This window comes from Castor canadensis, chromosome 6, assembly GCF_047511655.1.
Source record: "Castor canadensis chromosome 6, mCasCan1.hap1v2, whole genome shotgun sequence".
Lineage (NCBI taxonomy): Eukaryota > Metazoa > Chordata > Mammalia > Rodentia > Castoridae > Castor > Castor canadensis.
This window is the reverse complement of record NC_133391.1, coordinates 97,600,695-97,624,940: the sequence shown is the minus strand read 5'-3', so window position 1 is coordinate 97,624,940 and position 24,246 is coordinate 97,600,695. Positions and strand designations below refer to the sequence as shown.

Sequence of the window (24,246 nt, the reverse complement as noted above, 5' to 3'; positions counted from 1 at the left end):
AGACACCTAAAAAATTAGCTAGCATTTGTTGCCCTCAATGCAGAGAAACTAAAGCAGATACCTTAAAAACAACTGAGGACAATAGGAAAAGGGGACCAGGAACTAGAGAAAAGGTTAGATCAAAAAGAATTAACCGCAAGAGATCAAACAAAAAAAAAAAAAAAAAAAAAAAGAATTAACCTAGAAGGTAACACACACGAACAGGAAATTAATGTGAGTCAGCTCCCTGTATAGCTATCCTTATCTCAACCAGCAAAAACCCTTGTCCCTTCCTATTATTGTTTATACTCTCTCTACAACAAAATTAGAAGGGCAAAATAGGTTCTGCTGGGTATTGAGGGAGTGGGGGGGAGAGGGAGGGGGTGGAGTGGGTGGTAAGGGAGGGGGTGGGAGCAGGGGGGAGAAATGACCCAAGCCTTGTATGCACATATGAATAATAAAATAATAAAAAAAATAAAATAAAATCTCAACTCACTAGAATTTTCCAAATATGGTGAACATAGACCAAATCAAGGGAGGCTATGGAGAACTGAAATACATCTTCTAGCTTCCAAATAGGATGCAGATTTCTCTGAAAGTGATACAAATTCCCCACTTCCACTTTCAGGACACTATTCCTTCGAAAAAGGACTGGATAGGACACAAGTGAAATGCAGAACCCTTGAAAGTTGGTTCTACTTCTCAGAGAAGAAAGGATGATCAGACACATGGAAGGAAGTTATTGGGCAAGATATGTTTATTTTCTCTGAAAATACAATCCCTATTTAGGCAGTGAGGCAGGGAGTTTGTAAAAGCAGTAATGGCTGCCAGCTTTGCACTGGTTAAGTAGATTTGAACAAACAGCTACAAATATAAATAACATATATAAAAGTAAATATTAAATATTATATTTATATATAATATAAATAACAGCATTAAATAACCAAGCAAAAGATTAGAGAGCTGGGAGTTTCCACCATGGTTCTTCCTGAATGACATCCTGCCTGGACAACTTAGTGAGAGGTGAGAATATGGCAAAAATGGCTAAAAGCCATAGTGAGCAATCAGAATCAATTCAAAGCCTGAAGCTGCATCTGCTGGCCCCTGACTCCTTTCCACAATGTGTAACAAACAGCAAAGCAGGAGAGAACTGCACTTCTTTCAGTCTATAATTTCATGTAGACGTAGGGATACTTTTAACACCAAAAGCAAATAAAGACAAAACCTAAAAACACTGAAGGAAAGAAATATTGCACTCAAAAGGCAAATGAAGAACAAACTATTAAGAAAGAGTACTCCAGGAAACCAAAGATTTTCAGATGCATATTTAACTACATTTTCAAAGAAATTTAAAAAAATATGCAAACTTCTTGTGAAATGAATTTTAAAATGAGATACAGGAGATCAAAGAAAAAGGGAAAAGAATATAAATTAAAAGAGTGATGAAAGAAATTGAACAGAATGAAACCATCATAGAAAGGAAAGTCAGAACAGATACTGTTGAAAATATTCAGGTCAGACTAGAGAGCAGAATAGTATTTAAGTGGGTGGGGGCAAATAAATTAAGAGAAGGGGGCAGTTATTAAAGACATCCACCAGACAACTAGTATATGGGATAATGATGTTCCTGAAATAGAGAACAAATGGAGCAGGGGAAAAAAATGCCCCAAATAAAATTAAAATTCCACTGAAGTAAAGGACGATGCAACTGTTCAGAAAAAAGAGATTTCAGGTGGTAAAACATACCTGATTACAAAATGATTAACAGAACATACATACTAAGTTTCTGAATTATTAGAGACAATGTAAGAATTCCATGAACAGATAGGCAGAAAAAACAAGATTCTAACGGGGGTGGGGTTTGGAGAGGAGGCTGAGCTCAGATTTTTCAATAGAAATAGTCAAATAGAAGAAGAAGGCGGCGGATAATAAAATCTAGTTAACTAAGATGAGTCAAAACAAAGTCTCAGAAAAAAAGAAGGGTAATGTAGAAGGCAAAGGTAGAATTTGAATCCACTTAAGTACAGGGAAAACCCAAACACATTAAAAAATCATGGTTAAAGAACATAATGCAAAGGTTGTAAATCCTGAACATATAAATATTATGGAATAAAAAATGCAACATAAATAAGAATTCAAAATCGTGGGTAGGAAAGTGAAGAAACTAGCTTCTATTTTTCTCCCGATTTATAGCATTGAGCCATAGCTACCACCAAAACTGCTGAATTTAACAGACAATGTTTACTTTCTCATTTCTGGAAATTAATGGTGTAAAATATCTCAAAGTTGTATTTGCAAATGAATTCTGAACACCCTCTAAACAGTTACTGCCCTTTATGGGTTTCTGAGGCTTTGAGATTTGAGGAGTGAGGCAAGGTAAGGCAGAGAATGTGAGAAGGGATTAGTGATCAAAATGTTAAACCATTCAGATAAACAAGAGAATTTCTCTGGCTAGTACTGGTGATGGTTTTGACTATAAGGAATAGTCTGAATCTCAGATATGATTAAAATATAAAATTATGATATAAATGATGGAGTATCATGAAGTTGTTGGCAAGAATGAAAAAAGTCAAGAGGGACTATCACAGAACAATATCCTAGCAATGTTGATAAGTAAAAACTTAAGTTGGAAATTTACAGTTTGATATTCTAGTAGTTACCTCTGAAACCTGAGGTTAGTGAATCAGAACACGCATCTTCTACTTTTTTACTATGTTTGGAAATTTTGCAAAGAGCAGAAATGACTTTTTACAACAGATTAAGAAAAAGACAAAAGGACACTTTTTTTTTTGATCGGCTCACCATTACAGTCATGGTCAGTGAGTTAGGACACCGTGAGTTAGGACACCGTTTGGACAAATAGCGCTGCTTAAAGGTGTCCTTTGGATTCTGTTTCCATCCTGGCAGCACTGCTTTGGGTTCATGCAGAACCCATTGTCCAAACCTGACCATCCTGCCTAGGCCTGCTCCTCCTGCCTATCCTGTTTGTGCTCTGACTCCTTGGGCCTCTAACCTTACCTTAAATTCTTTACCTCAATATTTGGACATGATGCCTTCCCCCCAGTCTCTTTTTTTGATGGGAGAAGGGAAAGAAAATACTTTTTAGTGATTTTTTTTTTTCTCCTTTAACAAGAAGACACCAGAGAATCATGCACTGCTGCCAGCACGGGTCATCAGACCCAGTCCATGCACTCCTTTGCAACTGGTCCTTTAAGGGAAGAACCTTTCACGTCATCTTTATTGTTCACTATGATCCCTGCATTATGTGCAAAACAAAGAAACACACCATCTTTTCTCCAGTACGACTTTCCTTGTTGAGTCAACACTGCTGGATGCGTCTTCCGAGTCTGGTTTGCCTTCTTCACTGGCCATCACCGTGTCACACACACTAGTGACAGGTGTCCATTCAGCTGTGCCCTGCCTGATCCCCTTCAGAGAAATGACATGCAGGTTTTTGGCTCTTGTGTAGTCAGCACAGCTGATCATGGCTCCTACCTAATGACCTAGGTAGATCTGAAATTTTGCACTGGAGGACTCACATGTCCTCACTTTGGCACCCTGAATGCCAGAAAGGGACAAAAAGGTGACAGAGTCTTCTGATTCTCTACTCCTACTGGTCTGTCTCAGGCCATTTCAGTAATGCTGTCCTGTGGACCTTGATTCACTTCTCACTCAATAGGCACAGGCTACAGGAAACATTTCTGAAAAGGGAAACTTTCAATCTAAGTGACCCAAATTTACTAAGTTTGTGGATTAGTGTTGGCACAGTGATTACTCAAAAATCAAAGAGACTGTTGGGTCCCAGCCCATGGGTCTCAGATTAAGTAAAGTTGGAGTAGTATTTCTCACAAGTTTGCAGGTGCTGCTGCTACTGCTGGTGGTGGTCAGAGGACACACCTGTGAACCACTGCTCTGATGACAGTTGGGTTAGCATGGCTGCCAGGCTATCCTTATTGAGCATGTGTCAGTTATTTTATAGCTGAAAATTTGGAGTAAAGGTCAGTGCAAAGGTGCCAAAACGGTGAAGATTTCCCTGTTTTGGGTTGAAGGGAGATTCAGATGCTGCAATGTCAGGAATGCCAGCAGCAATAACCACAACTTTATACAAACGGATGGAGACTTGGTCTGACCATGGTGGATAGCCAGACCACTTCCAGCCAGAATAGAAGAGGAGAAGGCAGTTATACTAGGAGATGAGAGATGCCGTCAGTAACCTGAGCAGTGTGAGCAGAAAGGGGGCATTTTCATAGCAGATTTAGGTGTTTACCTAAGAAGAAGACAGAGAAATGAGGCATACCTGCCTTGGGACACAGGTAGGGCAACAGATATTTCATCACCTATAAAAGAGGCTGATGTCAATAATCATTGGGGAAAAATAAACTTCATGGAAACAGAATGTGGATGAGCTGTGAGGAGACCTTGCTGGATTCCCTCAGTCACCAGATAAATTTTGGGGACCAGACCAAGTCTAAGGACAAACTCTTAAAACAGTCCTGACAGGAATTGGGGTGCAGTGGAAAAATAAGACCAGCACTCTTGTCTAGCACTCATCCTGTGAGACCCTTCTGGGTCTCTTCTTCATGGGTTGTCCCATCTCACATTAAAAGTGGTTTAAAGAGAGACTCAATTGAGAACACCTGTGAAAATGTTTGGGCAAGGCATGAAAGTGTTGGATGTTGTCAAGTGGTAAAGAAAATACTCACTGAATTTCCGTACTGTTGCTCATTTCCACTCCCACAAGGGATCCTCTTTAGCTTCAGAGCCTTTGGCATCTTCGGCCTAGCCCTGTTGTTTCAGCTTCCTGTTTGCCCACGGATAACCTCGTTACAGTCACACCACACAGATGGTCTGCCTGACTGCTGACAGCAAAAAGGCTCTTTGGCAATTTTAATAGTACAGAGAAAGTGCCTCTGGGTGACAGGGCTCTCTCCATGACATTTCTTGCTGTAACTGTAGAAACTTCCATCTAGGGAGGGCACCAGCTCTGGCCTTTGGAAAGAGGGAGTGCTCAGTCATTCTTGGGGAGGGCAGACACTATTCCTCCCTGCTCCCCTTTTCCCACGTGACAAGTTGGACCACTAACATGCTCGCTCCATTTCTGAAACTTTCCTGAAAGGAATTAGCAACATGAGAAAGCCACCAGATTGAGAACCCAAATACCAAAATGCCTCTGATTGGGCAATAAACTGAAATGCCTGGACCTGAAGAGGGAATCACATCTAGCTTCACCTCCCCAGAAATGCTTAATAAAGGCAAAGCAGCATTTGAGAGAACAAATTAAACTTGAAAGAGAAAGACTCCCCAAAAGTCCTTGTTCATGAATTTGGATAAAGTATATTCAATGAGCGGTAAAGGGCTGCTTACCACCAGGCTGCCTGGTTTTCCAACATGCTTTCTTTCTGGTACTCTCTTCTCACACAAAAAGTATTAGTTGTATACTGCTTCCCTAGGTGGGCCTTACAATCCATCATTCACTGTGTCCCCTTATTATTCATTCTCTCAGCTAAACTTATTTTGCAGCATTTATAATTGGAATCACTTTGTATAATTCATATGTCTTTTCAATGTATTTTCCTGTCACTGAGCACAAAGGCTAGATGCACACAAATATTTGTTGAATGAATGAATGAAAGTATGAAGCTATGACTGAGGAACTCATAAAAATATGCAGAGGACTTTTTGCATATTTTTCTGGCAGCTTTGGTTTAAATCACAGTAAGATTGAAGTCACCTACTTCTGTCAACCTCTCAATAGAACCATGTATGTAGGACTTGCAGGGGTGTCATAAAATACCCTAGTTTTGCTCCCTTTGTCTACCGGCTCCTTTTACTGGAGTAAAGGGTAGAAGTTGAAAAGTCAGCTGACATTGGAGAGAGGGTTTCTATAGGGAGCTGATTGGGTGCTTTTATCACAAAGTGAATGAGAGAAGCTTCATGAAGGCTTGCTTCTTAGAAAAACTGGTGACTCCTCAAGCTTGGGGGATTCAGAGGGCTAGAGGGCTGGTGTATGACTCATGACTGAAAATAAGTCTACAACAGTCAGGATGCACTTGGGAAGTTGCTACACTCTCAGTGAAGGTCAAAATTGCTAAGTTGTTTCTGGCTGGGTGGGAAGGTATGTGAGAGCTCAGGTACAAGACCTCTAATTGGGATTTTGGTCTGGCCATTTAAAAAGGGGCCCTATGCAACTAGCTTTCTACTTGAAGAGGCCAAGGGTATGCTATAGGAAGAAGTTGAGGGATGCTGGCCAAAGGAGAGGCTCTGCCAGCGTTCAGAGGCTAGACAAAGGTCCAAGGTATCCAGAGAAAACCAAGGCCATTTCAAAGGTACCATATGAGACCTCGCCTGCCTCTTACCCATTTCCTACTCTTTTCCTTCAGCCCTGGGGGAAGCTGAGCAGTTGGAGATGGGGAAAGGATGGCAAGAAGCACTCAGCTACCACTCCAAAGCAGGTTGACGCTGGAAGAGGGGAGAAGCTTTAATTTTAAATGCACCTCAGAGTATAAGGCTGGACTCAAGTTACTGAAATGAAACCTACACTAAAGGAGACTGTTTAGTGTAGCTAAAAGAGTAGCTCTTTTGGAGAAATTATCGAACTTTGCCAGAAATTTCATCTCTGAAGGCAAACAGTCCCCAAAATGGGTTAGCAGGCGGGCACCTAAGAACAAATTGTGTTGCTTTATGATTACCCTAACAGTTCCTCTAGTTCAATTTGACAATTTTTATTTAATCTGCACATAACTGGGGTATGCAGGTGTTATCCTAATTTATTAGAGATGATGGAAAGAAGATCCAGGGGTTTAGGCAAATTTCCTGGGCCACAAGTTGGTAACCTCAGAACTAGGATTCAGCTCCAGGGCATAGGACTCCATATCCCATTCCTGTCCCTCAAAACTACAAAGCATTTCAGTCTTGTTTCCTAAACTTTTAATGTCTTGCTTTTAGGATCCTGTTTCTGATCTGGACTTCCACTATCTATAAGCCAGGTCATCTGTAACCAAAGACAAGGAAACATGCTCACGTGTGCATATTAATAGAAGCAGGGAGCAGGACAGTTCACTCAGGCAAGAAAAGTGAGGCAAGGAGGGAGCAGTGGGGTAGTGATAATTGGCTACCATAGCAATACAGACTTGTCATCAGGGGCAGAGAGGGAGGAAGGATGAGGGTGGATGGAAAGGTGGCTTTGCCAACAGTCCCCAGTGTCCCCTTACAGCTGTTCTCAGCTGTGGAGTTCTGTAGCTCAGGGGGCCACGAGACCCCTGGAGACCCTCTTGGCACTCTTTGCATGAGTCAGATTTAGATAAACTCTATCCTTGGGAGAAGGGAAAAGAGAGGGAGTCATTTTCATAGCAGCCTTTTTTCCCCAAAGCATCTTACCTGTAATGAACCGTGTTAATCTCCTTTAGTAACTAGGTGACAAGCAGCACGCAGGCTTAGGGACAAAAAGGCTCTTTTAAAAACTGTTCTTTTTATAAAGACAACTGGAAAAGAAAATATGGAGCATATTCAAAGTTAAGTCAAGACTGGAAGAAATGTGTCAGCACTATGTGTGAGTTAGTTATAGCCAGGATGCTAAGAGAACTTAGCGTTATGAAAATCAGGAGCAGAGCCTTTAAAATGCTCTGGGCTGTCTCACCAGCATGAAGCCTCAATCACTGTTATGCAAGAATCTAAACCCAGGAGGGTTGTTCAGTTCTGACTGGTGGCTTGTCAGGCACATTGTTACAAATCTTTTGATATACAAATAAAAGACAAATAATTAAAAATATGCAAAAATAAAAATGTAGAAAATTTACTAGGTGCCAGGTACCTCTCTACATACACCGTGTAACAACTTCTGAGGTAGTCACTGTCTCATTCACCAATGGAAAACGAGGGTCGAGGGCTTTTACAGACTTGACTAGTTTTTGCTTGTGAGTGCAGTGCCAGGACTCTAAGCCAGGCTGTCTGAACCACTGGGCCCACACTCTGTACCATAGTACAGTTTGTTGGGCACTTTTATCACCCAATAGCTTTGTGTCATTTTCTAGTAGTGGCTGCTGGACTGTTCTCAGCCATATGGAGGAAGAATGTGTAAGCTGCTGGGTCTCATCCTGCACTATTATATGCTGTACTTAGAGCTCTTTGTCTCATCACCTGCAAAATGAAGGCAGTTGATGGGCTCCACTAGCTCTACCATTACAGGAATCTCAAATCCTTTGCTTATCCTCAGAGCATCTACCACTGGGGAATGTTGCACAAGTGCTAGACACCAAATAAATGTCAATGACATATGTTGAATTTAAAGAAACATCAGGCAAATATAGAAGCTTTAATGAAGCTAGACTGTTGTACTTCCCCACCATGATCTTGAGAAGTAAAGGTATTGAAAAAAATCAGGTATCTTCAAGTTATGATAAATGATAAAAGTAGCTTTTAAAATCATTTCATTTCATATTCCAAATCATTACAAACTATTTAGATGGTCAGGTTCCAGAGATCACAAGAGGTGTGAATGCTAATATTGGAAAGAGGCGTCATCTTTGAGAGTGTCCAGTTAGTTAATCATGGCAAAAGGACTCCCAAAGTACAGTCAGTCTGCCTTGGCAACAAATCTGCCATTGTCAACCAATGCCTTCATCATGACTTTATAAGATAAAGCGTCAAGACACATAAACCTGAAGGAGACAGTGGATTCTTGTAGTAATCCAAATTCTCTAGTCACATAAATTAAAATATGACCTATATGAGTAGTCTGCCCATTCATTCTTTCAATAAATTATTACTGAGCACCTTTTATGTACCAAACATTAAGCTGGGGAATTGGGACACTCTGGTGAACAAGATAGTCTCTACTTCCATGGAAATTAGTAACGTAACAATATTCAGTTATGAGTGCTACAAAGGACAAGTATAAAATGAAACAGCACATATACCGGGGTGACCTGAGTTCATCTGGAAAGTTAGAGAATGCATACATGGAGATCTTAAGGCTGAGAAGGACTTGGCTAAGTGAGGCAGAGGAGGAGGGTACAGCTGGTGGTGCAGAGATTACTTAGTGTGTAAGGCCTTGGGATGGGAGGAGCAGTGTGTATTGGAGAACCTGAAGGCAGGCCTGTGTGATTGGGGTGCAGAGAGTGGGAGTAGCAGGAAATGAGACTGGTAAGGTAGATCAGGCCGCCCACATAAAAACACAATGGGGCTTTGTAAGGCTTGTTGGAATTCATGAAGTACGAAGGGCAGTCAGCCGCATTCCCCTAGAAGTCCCAGCTTCTAACCTGCTGGCTAATGCAAACATGCTGGCTAATTATGTGGGCTCATTTTTAGGAAGCACTCCCACATTTCACAGACCTAGATATGGAGTTTTTATTGTCCATCTGCAAATACTCACATTATACCACAATCTAATAGTAAGAAAAACCAGCCTGGCTGGTCAGTTGAATCAGGCAGGCAGAAGCTGAAAATGACACATCGCCACCACTGCACACAGCTTGAGAATTAAGCAATCATGAAATATCAGAGCCACCTGCTGCCACTGCCAGCCTCTTGGGCCCAATCTCAGGAAGGTAAAACCAGAAGACCAGGTATGTATATGTCTAGCATTCAATAAAACAAACCCCAAACACCTCATCTTGAAACCTCAAGCTTCTCTCTGTTTCTGCCTCCTTTGCAGTCAAAATGGATTTGTTCTCAACTGGAAAAAACAATGCTTCAACAAACACACCTTATTGGAGTGGGAAGATAATCACTCCATAATTTAAATAGGTATTTTTCACATAACTCTCAAATGCTTTAGATAATGAAACTTCTTTCACTGGTCAATATGGAGGCCTATTTTCACTTTAGATCTGAGGAAGAGTCAAGCTAAAAGGCAAGTTCAGTGTTAGATGCCCAATGGGGGAAGATCTGGCCCAGCTGCTGACACAAGGACAACTTTTGGAGCCTCATTTATTCATTCTTGAGGCTCCTCATAACCTAGTTAGAGTCACTGCTGGCACTGTTTCATGTTTAATGCTTAAATGAAGAGTCCTTCTTTTTCTCCTACATTATTTCTTCATGAAATATATTAAACTGGAGGTTAAGGATTCAGCTAGTATTGTGCTTAAGCTTAATTCAAACTGGTTACCTGCTAAAGCTGGAACCTGTTCCTGGGATAGTCCTTAATAGGAAGAGAAAACAATAATGTAAGACTGTACTCCTCCCTCTACTGCACTGCTCCACTTTCAAACATAGTTAAGACTGACATTCAACAGTAAAGGAACATAGAAGAAATTTGTTCTCAAAAAGTATTTTGACCTCCTTTCAAATTTATTCTATCCTTTCAGACAAATCAACTCACCAAGAATAATCCACTAGACATCACCCCGATTCTCATATTCTACCTCTCTGGACTTGAAAGGGTTTTTTTTTTTTTACCCCATGTGATATCACTAGAATTGTCACTTTGTGATTAGTCTTGCCCTATGTAAAAACAGGAATGCAGAATGGAAAAGTGATTATAAACACAGATGCTGAGGTCAGGCTTCCCTGGTGCCACCATTTACTAGATGTTTAATAGGCAAGCTTCTTTTCTACACCTCAGTTTACTCATGTGTAAAATGGAGATAATAGGTGAAGAGAAATGGGATGATATATGCAAAACTGCAACAAATAGGAAACCCTCAATAAATGGTAACTGGGATTCTTGTTCCCTTTCTGATGTTGCCTTTAAGGGGGAATATCCTACATTTACATAACAGGCAGAGTCCTGGAGCATATACTCTGTTTCCTAGAGTCACCCATAAGTCATATCTCTGTCCCAGAAGACTGTTTATATTAGGGAATCAGAGAGTATTTTGTAATGACTTTTTTTTTTTAAAGACAAAGTTAAGAGCCTTGAAATGAGACAAAGGAACAACAAGTACCAGAATTGCAAAGTTAACATTTTTTTATTGAACTGAAACTGGTGTAGAACAACAGGAGCTGCCACAGTTGCTATACTTGGTAACAACTGAAAAGCCCCTGTAACATTTTACCCTTTGGAGGCCTGACATGGTTTGGGTGAAAACAGCATATATATATATATGTGTGTGTATGTATATATATATATATATACACACACACACATATATATATATATATATATATATATATATACACTTCAAAATCATTTGAAATGGGCCTCACATCTTTGTTCAATTTCCATGTTACAAAGAACATTGATAACACCTGTGACCTACATTTAGCAGTGTCGAGTTAGTATCTTTTCCCAAAAAATTCCTCTCAAAGTGCTGGCTATTGATTTTTCTCCACCCAGCACATATAAGAAAAGGATTTAGTAACACTTGGGCAAGTAATAAACTGTCTCCAAGAGTGGTAAAGGTATACCAAGCATACTGACTTGACACCCTGCAGGTGAACTGTTCACAGGGGTTCAGCCAAGTTGCAGAAGCAAAGAATGCACTGATGGAAAGGGTAAGGCACCCAGGTAGTGTCTGAGCTGACTGCCCATTTTTGTCTAATCTTCATCTCTACATCTTGCTTCCGACATGCAAGTGTGCATTTGTTTTGCATAAGGTAAATAAAATACTTTAAGGGAAAAGAAAATTCCTATAGAGGTTATAAAATCAATTGGAGAAAAAGGAAAATTAATACTGAATTTTTATAATTAATGGATGGAGTGATAATAAAAACTGATCACACCAACAACTTCTGTGCTAGCAACTACAAACCCTAAGTTGAGAGTTAATCCCTCGAAAATACTTCAAGGGAAATAATCAGCAAGATAGGAGATGAAATCTCCACATTATAAAAGTAGTTAATGTCCTTTCAGTTTGGTTTAAGTTAGGTACTCATTCAATATGAAGTTTATGGGCATTGCTAAAACTCTTCAAGTTCAAATTATTTTAGGTGAAATGTGACAAAAAATAATAGCACAACTAATTCTTTAATTTTGACAATGCTATTTTACATTTACTGTTCCTCAAAGCAAAAACAAAAGATGAAGTTCTTCCACCAGAGTAACTGGTACCAAGTGCTGCTCCTTTCTTTAGCAAGCATTCTCAGGATTTAAAAAATCTTAAAGTAGGGTATGAAAAAATGATTATAAATATTTTAATAGGCTCATGCCCATCTTCAAAGGGGATAGTAGTAGGGCAATAGTAGATTCAGAGACTTACAGCTTTCAATTTTGCAACTGATAAACATAAACATTTTGTAAGAATCTGTCCAATGTATACAATAACATCTAAATTAAGGCTTTCACTGGTGTGTGGTAAAGTCTATGGGTATGCAACGCTGGATTTCCATAAAGTATCTCCAGCTTCCATTGTTACCCAACCTGTAAACCAGAAGATGTACTGATGCAGGTGGGTAGGAGCTCCAAGGGGTAATGATTAACTAACTGGGAAGGCTAATTTGTAAACAGGTTCTGAAATGAGAGCTGGCAGTGAAACAACTGAGGAGGTACCTCAGATCATGCAGAGGGAAAAAGTGATTTGTACATGCTGATGGAGAATGGCTTAGGAAAAAAATGCCAATAGTTGACCTTTAGTTCAAGCTTTCAAAATTAAGTCTTAAAAGTTTTAGAACTCACCTAAGCCAATGGTTCTCAAACTTCGGCTTGTAAAAGTTACCTATAAGAAACTTGTGAAAACGCAAATACCTGGGCTCTACCCAGAGATTCTAATTTGGGTAATGTGAGTGGTTCAAGAACCTTGCTTTTGAGAAACATTGCTCATAACAAATAGCAGCACACAATCTTTGATTAAAAGGCCAAGACGTCCGAGAAATAATTGAGATCATTACCTATAGACAAATCCCTCAAAAGACTCTACCAGAACAATATGAGGACTAAATTTAGCCCCAAATAAGTTTCCTTTCCTTTCCTTTTCAACTGGAAGTTTTAAATAAATCAACATTTAATGATTGTACCAATTCTGAGGTAAAGGGAAGAGCACCAGGGATCTCAGGGTTAAAAGAAATAGAATTCCCTCGGAGGTCCATGCTACATACTAATTAAATTTCTGCAATAATATTTTAGAGTTGTAGTGTAAAGGCATCTTGTTTCAGTCTTTGTATAATATGTATATTTTTGTATACTTTTAATATATTTCTAATCTTTCCAGTAATGTTTTAGAAAGAACTCCGAAGAGGTAAGTTAATCTCCATATTCTGTCATTTTCCCTAGATACCAACATTTTCTGGTTTACAGTGATACACAACAAAGTTACTTATTTATTTTCTTGGATGCTGGAGACAAACATCTTTATTAAAGATACTACCAAAATTTTGGCAAACATTTTAAAACAGATTTGTAAACATAATGCTTCCCTTTTCAACTGGCAGCACTCTGAAAAGACAATATGATACGACAACACAACTTGAATCAAATGCCTTGTATTTTTGACCACATAACTTATGTTCCCACATGATAAAACAAGTGATAGTTTAAATCAACGTCAACAGATAAACTCCATGAAATGAAAGTTTGTGCTGTTTGATGAATCACAGTATGTATGGTTAAATATATCCACTCTTTTTATATTCCTGGCATCCAGGATGAAAAAAAATCTTTAAATATACATTTCATGTAGGTAATAGCTTCTTTGCATATCTCTCTTCAAAAAATACTTTATAGCAGTATATAAATAGGTTACCTACACATTTAATTTTATAATTTCGCCCCAAAACTATAGATCTCTTTCATTTTTATAGCATATCAATTTTTGCCCAACATTAATAAAGCTGACAAACTGTTGAAATGGAAATGCTTTTGTCTTCCACAATAGAAGTAGCAATTTGACAGGAAAAAAAAAAAAAAAAACAAAAAAACCCAAACAAACCTACAGTAACACTCATCAGTTGTTTAACCTGAGCGTTTGGCCTACTGAGAGTAGCAGCTTTTTTCCTCCACGCACGCTCACATCCATGTCACCTCTGCACACATACAGGTAGAGCACACGCTTTCAGACGCTGGTAGGCCACAGTGTGCTTCCCATTGCTTTAATCACTGGGAAGCTGTGTAGCTAATTAACCACACTATGCACACAACTAGCAAACACCTTAAGGCAATCATTGCAGTGGGGGTTAACTTGCAGAGCAGATTTAATATTCTAGATCAAATCAGCCTTTATATACATATGTGTATAAAATCTATACACATACTCACACAACTTGCTATACTTTAACCCTCCAAAACAATGTTTTAATTTTTTTTGTATTTTGTGCAAATATCTAAATATTCTACCATTTAAGGCAAAGAGTTCGCATTAAGAAAAGTCAGAAAATAGGCTTATGTTTATCCAAAAGCATTTCACTTGCACATTACTGTTTTTTTTTTTAAATACACGCAACTTTTGTATGGACATTGGATCCCCAATATCTAAAAAATCATTTCTAATGACAAACACAAGTTTTCAAGGAAAAAAATTGATTTGAAGTATAGACATTGGATCCCCAATGTCTAATAAAAGGTTTCTATTAACAAACACAAGTCTTGAAAGAGGAAAAAAAGGACCAGAAAAAAACAGCTTCAAAATGCAGGGAAGCAAAGTAAAATGAAAAAAAAAAAAAAAGTAACTCAAGTTTACTAATACTGAAACTTCTCACAGGCAAAGTTTCATCTTTTTAGAATCTAGAGCAACTCATTTGGAATTTTAAATAAATAAGCTTAAGTTTATTCACATCTTCTGGTCTAAGCAGAGTTCTAGTGCCATGACTCTGCTTGCTGTTGGTCAAATTCACCTATTAGTCTTTTGATGTGAGCCAGCTTGTTATGAAGATACTCGCATCTGTATTTCTCTTCATGGTAATTGGGACTAGACTGCAGATGAAAGAAATAATGAGGAGTTAGGTTGCAGAATTCTTTCCTAACATTTCTCAAAAACAGGCCAGAAAACAAATAGTCATAGTACCTTACCTGCTTGATCTTCTGATATTCTTGTAAGACTTCTGCATGAACATTCTACAAAAGTAAAAATTAGACATCAGAAAAGAATAACTTTTTGGCAATATAATAGCTAACATGCATTTGGCAAGGTGTAGGAAATATTGATGGTGAGACTATAACTTGGTACAATCTTTTTTTTGGTGGTACTGAGATTTTGAATTCAGGGCCTCATGGTTGCTAAGCAGGACCCTATCACTTGAGCCACTCATGCCACTCCTTTATTATTGCTTTAGCTATTTTTCAGATAGGATCTTGGACCTTTTCCCCAGGGCTGGCCTTGGTCCATGTTCTTTCTACCTAAGCCTCCTCTGTAGCTGGGATTATAGAAGTATGTTACCACGCCTGCACTGGTTTTAAACACAAAACGAAACAAAAACATTTTTATTAGCAAAAACTAACTGTACAAAGGGGTTTCATTGTGATATTTACAGGTTGCATATCATGTACTTTGATCATATTTATCCCATGTATGTTACTCTTTCTTAGCTACCCTCCCTCCTCCTTTTTAACAGTTTTGGTGGGTTTCATTGTACTATTTATATATATATATATATATATATATATATATATATATATATATATAATGTACTTCTGTAATATTCAGCCCCTCCCTCCTCCACCTTGTTGAGATGGGGTCTCACTAACTTTTTAGGGTTCAAACTGTGATCTTCTCAACCTCCACCTCTCAAGTAAATGGGATTATAGGCATGCACTACCATGCCTGGCCCAGTTCAATCTTTATGAAAGGCAATTTGGCAAGAGCTATTGAAATAGCAAGTGGAAAACAAACTCAGTGATTCTACGTATACTACACATCTACTTGCCCCTGAGTAAGATGACATACACAGAAGGTTATTCACTGCAGCACTGCAAAGCAAAAGACGGTAAGCTATATCAAAACGTCCATCAAACTACACAATGGATATTAAGAGGACATTAAAAATGAGGAAGCTCTTTCTGTACTGATATAGAATGTTGTTTAGTAAAAAAAGATAATGTAAAACAATAAGGACAGCTTGATACCATTTATTTAAAGAGGTAGATTATTATTATATTCTAATAATTTTATTACTTTTAAGATGTACATTTTTTCTAGCTCTAACAAAACCAGGATAACCAACAATGGATCATGAGTTAATTTACTGGGATACAGCATAATAATGCCTCTTACAATGAAAGAAAATGTAGACTCAATTAATGTACATATGTGAATTTACTTGTATGTATACATTTACATTGTAAACACATATATATAATACATACTTCTGAAAGAGTACATGGACAACCAGTAGTAATGATATCCACTAGAGGGGAAATCAGGTAGCTGGGGGAAAATAGCTAGTTAGCCCTCCTGTACCATGTACCAAGCATGGATCTGAGCAGTTTACAAATGCCTCCCTACAGCCCTACATTTATTAGTCACAATTCTATGATGACCCTATTTTGTGGATGGGGAATTTGAGGGAAAATGGCATTAAGTAACTTGCCAAGGTCACGCAAGTATTAAATGACAGAGCTGGGAATCTAGTAGCTCCAGAGCCCACTCCTAACCACTAAGCAATCAGTTTAAATATAATCATGTAAACTAATAAATAAATGTATAGGAAAGCATAAGCCCCAAACTACTACATCAACAACTTCTTGTACTCCTAAATACCTCTGGCAAAGTCTTTAACTCTCACCAGCTTATTGAAGAGGTAAAGGCCTGCTAATATGAGACATAAGGAATCTCTAGGACATAAATGCTCTTGGGCTATTTTTCCTATTGTGGGGAAACTCATTCATTCTCTCACGGATGTTCCAGTCAGGACAAGGGGAGTGGGTTAGTGGGTTGGGTCACAGGTACCATAACCACCTATGGCTGTGAAGTATGCCCAAGTTATTTGGCCTATGCAAAGATGGAATAGAAATACAAATTTCTATCATGTTTTTGCTAAGAGCTATGAAAAAAATCAGGAGGCAGGTGAAGAATCTACTGTTCTCTGTTGGTTGTAGCAATATTACCACACAGGGTGAAAAAGTAAAAATAGACTAATGGGGGTTAATAAGTGTCAGTCTTTGGAATGGCTAGAAGCACCAAACTTCTTACTGGAGCCCAAACCTCTGTAGTATTATGTCCCCTTTCTATCCCATGTCTACAATGTCCCTTCGAGGTCTATAACCTAATTCGGAGTTTATATAAATAATAATTAAAAGACTTACTTGAAATAGCTCAGTTTGGGGGGAAAGTCTATAGTTTGAGATGAGCAGGCAGCATAATCAAATATTTAAATGAATCCAAGATCTAACTTTTTCTCTATTTATTTTGTGTTTGATATTTTTCTCAATACATGATATAGTGGCAGAAAGTTTCTTCTATACAGTTTATTTAATTTCAAGAACTAATTCAAATATTAAGTTTCCTAAAGCAACAGAGAAGCAGGTCTGCAAGTGGGGTTGCTCTAACAGTCAGGCTGGGGTTGTTGGGGCAGGGAAATAAAGAAGGTAAAATATGAAAGTCAGTCTATCCAGGAACAAATCTATTTACCTGATACTCTTTTGAGCCTGGAGAAAGGCGTTTTCTTTGTGCATCCAATTTGATAAATCTTCTGGCTACAGTCTCCATCCTGGCATGCAAAGCCCTGTACTCATCATACTCAGCATTGAAGTCATCCTTGTAATTCTGGCGCTGCTCATAGGAGACGATTGCAATATATTTTCTAATAAGAAAAAAAGGTAAATGAAGAGCAGCTGCAGAATAAATATGATAGCAAGAGTCTGAGATTGAAACCACTTAGAAACTATCCTCACATGTACTGCTAGTATTTAATGCCCCTCCACTACTGGTTTGCTCCCAGGTCACTCCTTCATAGGACCTTCCAGGTGAAATGGTCATACAGGGAGGCTTAAGAGCATTCATGAAGGAGAACAAATGTGAAAAAAAACGTGGTAGCAGTGGAATGAAAATGCAATGTCAAAAGAAAACAGAATTTACTCTATCCAAAATAATTCATTACAACACTAATTACCACAGAGGCCAACCCATCTGTTAAAGTTATCAAGACAGAAGGACTTGATTGGTAATGTGACACAAGGAGAATGCCATGCAGTCATTAAGTGAAGTCAAAGCTGTCCCCGCATCCACTGCTTTATGGGGTGGTATCTGTCATTCACCTTTCAGACCTGTGACATGCAGAAATCAACAATGTGCCTCTGCCCTGCTCCCTCTATTGTTTTTCTCACATTTTTTTAACTAGACAAAAGGGAATTGTTTATAATTTTTTAGAGTGAGAGACAAAAAAAAAAACCCAATTATTTTCCTTTCTCTTCTCTCCCCTCTGTCTCTTTCTCACTGTACTGGGGCTTGAACTCAGGGCCTTGTGCTTGCCAGGTAGGCACTCTACCACGAGCCACAGTCCCAGCCATTTTTGGGAGAGTCTCTTTTTTTACCCAGACTGTTCTGGACCTTGATCCTATTCATGTTTCCCATGTAGCTGAGATGACAGGTGTGTACCACCATGCTCAGTTATTGGCTGGGATGGGGTTGCCCAGGCTGACCTTAAATGGTAATCCTACCATTCCACCTCCTGCTCGCTAGAATTACAGGTATGAGCCACTAAGCCCAGCTTTTTTTAGTTTTTTTTTTTTAAACACTTAATATGTCATACAATATGCAACAGACAACTAGTTTTGTCCTATAAATTTTACTTCTTTAATAAAATGCCACAAATCTGTGTTTTCCTTTGGGATGTGAATACTCCTTGGGACATGATAAATGAAAACCACCTTCCAAGTATGTCATTTTATCCAGTGGCAAGTAAGTTAAAACAGCATTTTAATATTAAAACAAACAATATTATTTGTTTATGAACATGGGAGCTGGGATCAGGTTTGGTTCTCTGCACTCTGTGCTTCTGTCATGGAACGCCAAAAATCCCTTGATTATTTGAGATAAAAACTGAGATTTCAGGCAGGCGGTGGGAGCTTCAGGATGCACCCTGGATGTATACATTTATTCTGCACTGTGGCAGCATCTCGGAGTTTAGTCTTCTCCAAATGGTTTTATACAATTTTACCAGTTTTATTTAAGTTGCTATATCACAGATGCCTCACTGGAAATGTGAGAAAAGTGATGCAGTGAGCAAACTTAGTGTCCTCATTAATATTTTTATTTGAGCTGAGTTAGACAGTGTGGAGGTCTAAGTGTAATTGAGACAGCAGTAGTATGCTGATTTAGAGCTACCCTGCTGGTGTCTCAGTTGTATAAGGCACACTGCCAGCCAAGCAGGGAAGCAAGCAATCCTCTCTAAACACGGCTGTCTTCACTGCACACCAGAGAGCCCAGAGGGAGGAAGAAGTTACTGGGGATAAGCACAGATAAGCAAAATGTTGTGTAATATATTTATATCACTTTCTCAAAATCACACCTTTAGTATTTTATATAATAATTTCCTTGAAGAAAAACAAGAAACTGGTCGGCAATTGTATTGCTGTCTGATTATACTGTCATTTCACTATTTTCTTTTTTTTTTAACAAAAATGGTTTTATAAGTCGGTTCTTAAAGCAGTGATAGAATAAAAATTCCTACAATTTGAATAATTCACACCCACAAGCAATGAAGAGTCTTATTGTATAAACACCTGCAATATTGTGGTTAAGTAGGAATTATTCGAAGGCTAATCATTTAGGCTTTATTGTACTGTTTTTCTTATGAAAAGACAGTTACCTCTCTTAGGAGGTAACTTACGTTCTGTATTTTTAATCATTTTCTCTTTTTTTAGAAAATTTGTTGTATTTCTATAAAATTTAGTTTTTGGTAAATAAATAGCTTTTATTTAAATAAATTAAGCACACAACCACAGTCCTAGAAACATAACACACAAAATTGCACTGAGACAGATGCAGCAACAGCCTTAGACCAGTAACCCAAAAAAAAAAAACCTTTTAAATATAGAATTAGCTAATTAGGTTGGCAAAACACAGCAACAGCCTTGAATCCATGGGGAAAAGTGTAGATGATTTTTTAGTCTCTTCACATGATTTTATTTTATATATATATATATATATATACATATGAGGAATTCTAAATCCTTCACAAGAGAATGAGCAGCAACTTGATGGCTGTGACTTGAGGGGCTGACTTGGAGGAGTGGGAACGTGACAGAGGTGACCTCTCAGCAATAGAGCCAGGGGTTGTCTTGGAAGCTTGGCTGCAGACTTCTGGCCCTTCCTGGGTCCCTTGAAAATAGCTGCTCTTCAAGGCTCCCCCCGACAGAACTCTATACCCATACACTACCTCAGATAGCAGAGTACTTAGTATCATTTCTCCAGGTCCTGTTAGTTAAGAAATGATAACTAGCATTATACTTGCGTGCTGTCTCATTCCCCAAGAACTACAGTTGTCACACTATTGTTGAGGCATAGATTTTAAATTTAAGATGTCTTGTACTCTGGAGAAAACAAGGCTAAGAGCATAGCTCAACTTTGCCCATTATTAGATGCCATTTAATAGAGAAAACATGCTGATACAGCACAGTCTTAATTTTTGACCTACATTCCAGCTATTTTGCACATTCGTTCATTTTCAAAACTATCTGCTGTCCTATCAGTCTGTTCTTTCATTCTCCATTTTCTAAGCTCTGGCCACTTAATTATTATCTTCTTACAAAAGCCTTTTATTCTGTAAAAAAAAGCTAGAATTATGTCTCCAAGTTATAATTTCTGTGATAACCAGTTACAAAAATGTCCTCAGCTCAGTGTTTAGCAACTTGTTGTCATGCAAGAAAAACATTATAACTGACTAAAGTGAAATTATCAAATTTTACATTCTCTCCTCTTAAAATTAGTTTGCGGGCAGACCTTTATTTAAATAAAAACCAACCCATCTCTAGTCTGTATTATTAATGCAGAGGTTCAAGCACTTTGTCAGTAGTAAACCATCGCTTTTGGGGGCCCAAGTGAATGGCTGTGCATTGATAGACTGTCAGCTTTGAAGAGTCAGATCCCTGAAATCTTCCATAATCAAATGCTTGGCCTGGCTCTGGAACAAAGGACAGGCTTCTCTGTACTTAAAGGCCAATGAACACAGTTCAGAGCAGGGGGAGGCACAACCTGCTCATGCAGACAAGGGTGGATTTGGGATAGCAGGCTTAATGGCAGCCTTTCAATTGTAGGGGTGGTTCCAGGACTCTTTCTGGAATTTCATACTTTTTTGATTTGCAAATTATGGGAAAAGAATTTGCAAACTTTCTAAAATTAAACCGATCTCTCCAGGCAGACAGATAAACTTACATCAAATAATCTGGGAGTTCAATTGTTGAAGAAGGCTCCATGGAGGCAGTACAATCCTCTTTAACTTCTATGAAGGAAAAAAAAATCAGAGCGTTCATTAACTAGTATGGTTATCAAATATCTGTAATTCCAAACTAGATTAGAAACATCTGGAATACTTTTCCTCAAATTCTATTATTCCATCTCAATAAGCAACAGCGAGCAAGGAATACAATTGAACACAAACAATAGAGGTCCTATGACCAGCGCCAGCAGAACTGAGACCAGGCATTTAAAGTACCCTGGCTACTGCAGTGTCTGCACAATAAAGGAATTCCATCTTAACTCAAGGTCAGTCTTCTATTCTTTCAACAACAGTTGTGGCATCTGCCCAGCAATTCAAGACTGTGGTGGCAGATGCAGCCAGACAATGGGAAATACAAATTTTACATCAACATCTACTTTTCATGGGATTCAAACAAGGCAGAAAAACAATAAAATCAGGTAGCAGAATGCTTTGGCCACTATATTTTTATTGCCATCCTTTTTGCATGCAGACAGTGGAATTGGGTAGGATGTTTTCCTATTGTTTAAAATAAGATATTATTGAATATTGATTTATACTCTTCTAATCTCTAGTCTTCATAATACTAAACAGTCTTTTTAAATACAAAAGTTCCAGTCACCTATAAATGTGCTGACAAAGTATTCTCAGTATTCTATTTGTTTAAATGTACCATTTTCAGAAACTGTTTTTGTTATTATTATTTTTTTAATCATCCAAAACACAGTTAACTTAAACCTTGATTTGTCTGGTGCAAATATCTGTGAATATCTGACAATTTCTCAGTCTTATATTTTAAAAGACAAAGTACATTAAATAAATTACATAGACTTGCTGGGCTTATTGTTTACCTATATATATTTGATTCAGGTTTGGGCACAGGAACATGCTTTTATAACAGCCTGAATCTTCAAGGGAAAGCATCGAGTACAGGACACTTTTCCTTTGCCACAGATACCAGAAAAGTTCCAACAGAAACAGAGGATGTGGGTGTAAGGAAAGATTTTTTTGGTGGGACTGGAGTTTGAACTCAGGGCTTTGAGCCTGCAAAGCAGGCCACTTGAGCCACACCTCCAGTCTAAGAATGTGGATCTAAATCTGTCCATGGTTTGTACTGATCCTACTTGGTTCTGAAGGGTTTTCCTGTATACCCTCTGGGAAGGATTCCAAAAGACAAGGCCTGTTTCTCCAGGTCTACAACTCTGAGAACACTCAAAACTCTGCTATAGGTCTCAACATACTGGAATCTAGTCTTTCTGGCACTCTGCTCTGACTCAGGATCACCCCTGAGGGTAGATAGCAGAGGATGCCTGAGAACCTGGGTTATTAAAACCCTGAATCATGGCTTTTCTTGACCTGACAAATTCAAATATGGAAGTGTTGAAGGGAAAAAAAGCTTGCACATGGGCCTTTATATAGTATTACACTGATCTGTATATCAACAAGATATGCTTTGACATGCGATATGACCAATCCAGGTCATCAAAGACACTGTGTCATACTATTCTACAATTCCTTCTTTGGAAGTAGCAGTAAAAGAAAACAATCAGAGCTTCTCACATATGGCAAAGGTGGTCAGTTAAATCTAAGGATTTCAGGCTTTCAGTGTTATGGACAAAATACAGAATAACAATTCATGTTAGTTTATTAAAACTGTTTACTAAAACAGGACCTCAAAATTACAAAACAAAGCAAAGCATACCTTAAGCTCTTATCAAGCTAATAATAGCCAACAGCCTTGCAAAAGCCAGATTGCTTTCAGTGCAAATGAAGATGATGTTATGGATCTGCAAATGTGATTTTACCCTGCCTATTTTATAAAGAACTTGACATTTCCCCTGTGCTAGTTTTAATTAAAGCAGGGGAGCCCATGTTTCTTTGAGAAAGGAGGAAATGAGTATTTTTATTGCTAATTGTGTTCCTGGTTAATTCAGTTCAAGAATACCACATAACAGTCACACTGAAGCTGTACACTAGCACAGAGATAAGGAAAAGAGCATCAAAGCCCACCTCTAAAAGGGTCATTTTCAAATAACATTATCTATTAATAAATATAGAAATCATGCTTAGAAGTTGCTAAAGAGACTGAAACAACCGCTGTAAAATGAAAGAAAAAAATCTGCTCAAAAGTGCAGTACAAGATTAATAATTAAATAGAAGATCATTTGCTTTAAAAGTATTATTAATTATAAGCAGCAGCACCTAAAACTAGTTGTTTTTACAAATGTAAAATACCTTCATTGGAATTTGGACTGGAGTTATTTAGTTTGGCAATTTCCTCTCTTTGAAGGTCTTCTTCTTTTTCCTCAATAGTTTCAATATCATGCTTTTTTATTTGGTCCTTTTCCTTGTGTTTTTTAGACTTCTTTTTGGACTTCTTATGAGACATTGAATGGTTTTCTTCCATAGGCTTTGGACATTTTAGTAGAACTGAACCAGGGGGTAATGTTTCCAGAGAAGTCCTAGAGGTATATTTGTCTTGCTGGTCCTCATAGATGCTACCATTTTGACTGAAACTGTCAACAGGTAGGTCTTGAGTCCCCCGGCCTTCTGGAGTGCTAGGGGAGTTGGAGTTGGAATTTACAGTCTGCGGAGGATTGGAGACAGGCAGGTGGGTTGAAGGCAGTGGTGGGGGGGTGGAGATAGCAGCAGCTGCAGGGGGCGGCGGGAGGCCTGCAGCAGATTTGTCACTGGTGGAATTCAAATGACCATTTAATGTCGGCGGTACTCTATTTGTAAGGTGAGATATTCGAGCTTTTTTATTCATTAAAGGATCAATGAAATCTGAATCCAATGGCCGTTTCTGAGAAGGCAGTGGGGAAAAATGAGCAGGTTTGCACCAAAATTTGATAATCTGAATACATGAATACTGGTTAAACAACTGAGTATGCTTACTCATACTAAACTTTCTCCAAGCTTAAGCAGAAGCTAACCACCACCCCCAAAGAGAAAACTATAATCCCAAACCAAAACAAAACAACAAAAGAAACCAAAGCAAAATGAATTTTAATGTCTGATGCCAAAGGCAGAACCTGGCAAATAAAT

The 24,246-nt window shown here is 38.4% G+C and overlaps 1 protein-coding gene across 5 annotated transcripts in view; it reads right to left on the bottom strand.

Moving 5' to 3' along the window:
* Nucleotides 1–10,867: 10,867 nt before the first annotated feature.
* Nucleotides 10,868–24,246, bottom strand: part of Ell2 (elongation factor for RNA polymerase II 2) — a 71,076-nt gene continuing 57,697 nt past the window's right edge. For 4 of the 5 annotated variants that reach the window (XM_074077048.1, XM_074077051.1, XM_074077052.1 and 1 more), the window contains 5 exons: nucleotides 23,437–24,004; nucleotides 21,159–21,225; nucleotides 17,415–17,586; nucleotides 14,858–14,902; nucleotides 10,868–14,761 (listed from right to left, as the gene is read on the bottom strand). In XM_074077048.1, the coding sequence (XP_073933149.1) occupies nucleotides 14,645–14,761; nucleotides 14,858–14,902; nucleotides 17,415–17,586; nucleotides 21,159–21,225; nucleotides 23,437–24,004 (969 nt within the window). In that variant the 3' untranslated portion in view covers nucleotides 10,868–14,644. Of the gene's footprint in view, nucleotides 14,762–14,852; nucleotides 14,903–17,414; nucleotides 17,587–21,158; nucleotides 21,226–23,436; nucleotides 24,005–24,246 lie in introns of all 5 variants that reach the window. The other variant, XM_074077049.1, reaches the window with a different exon arrangement.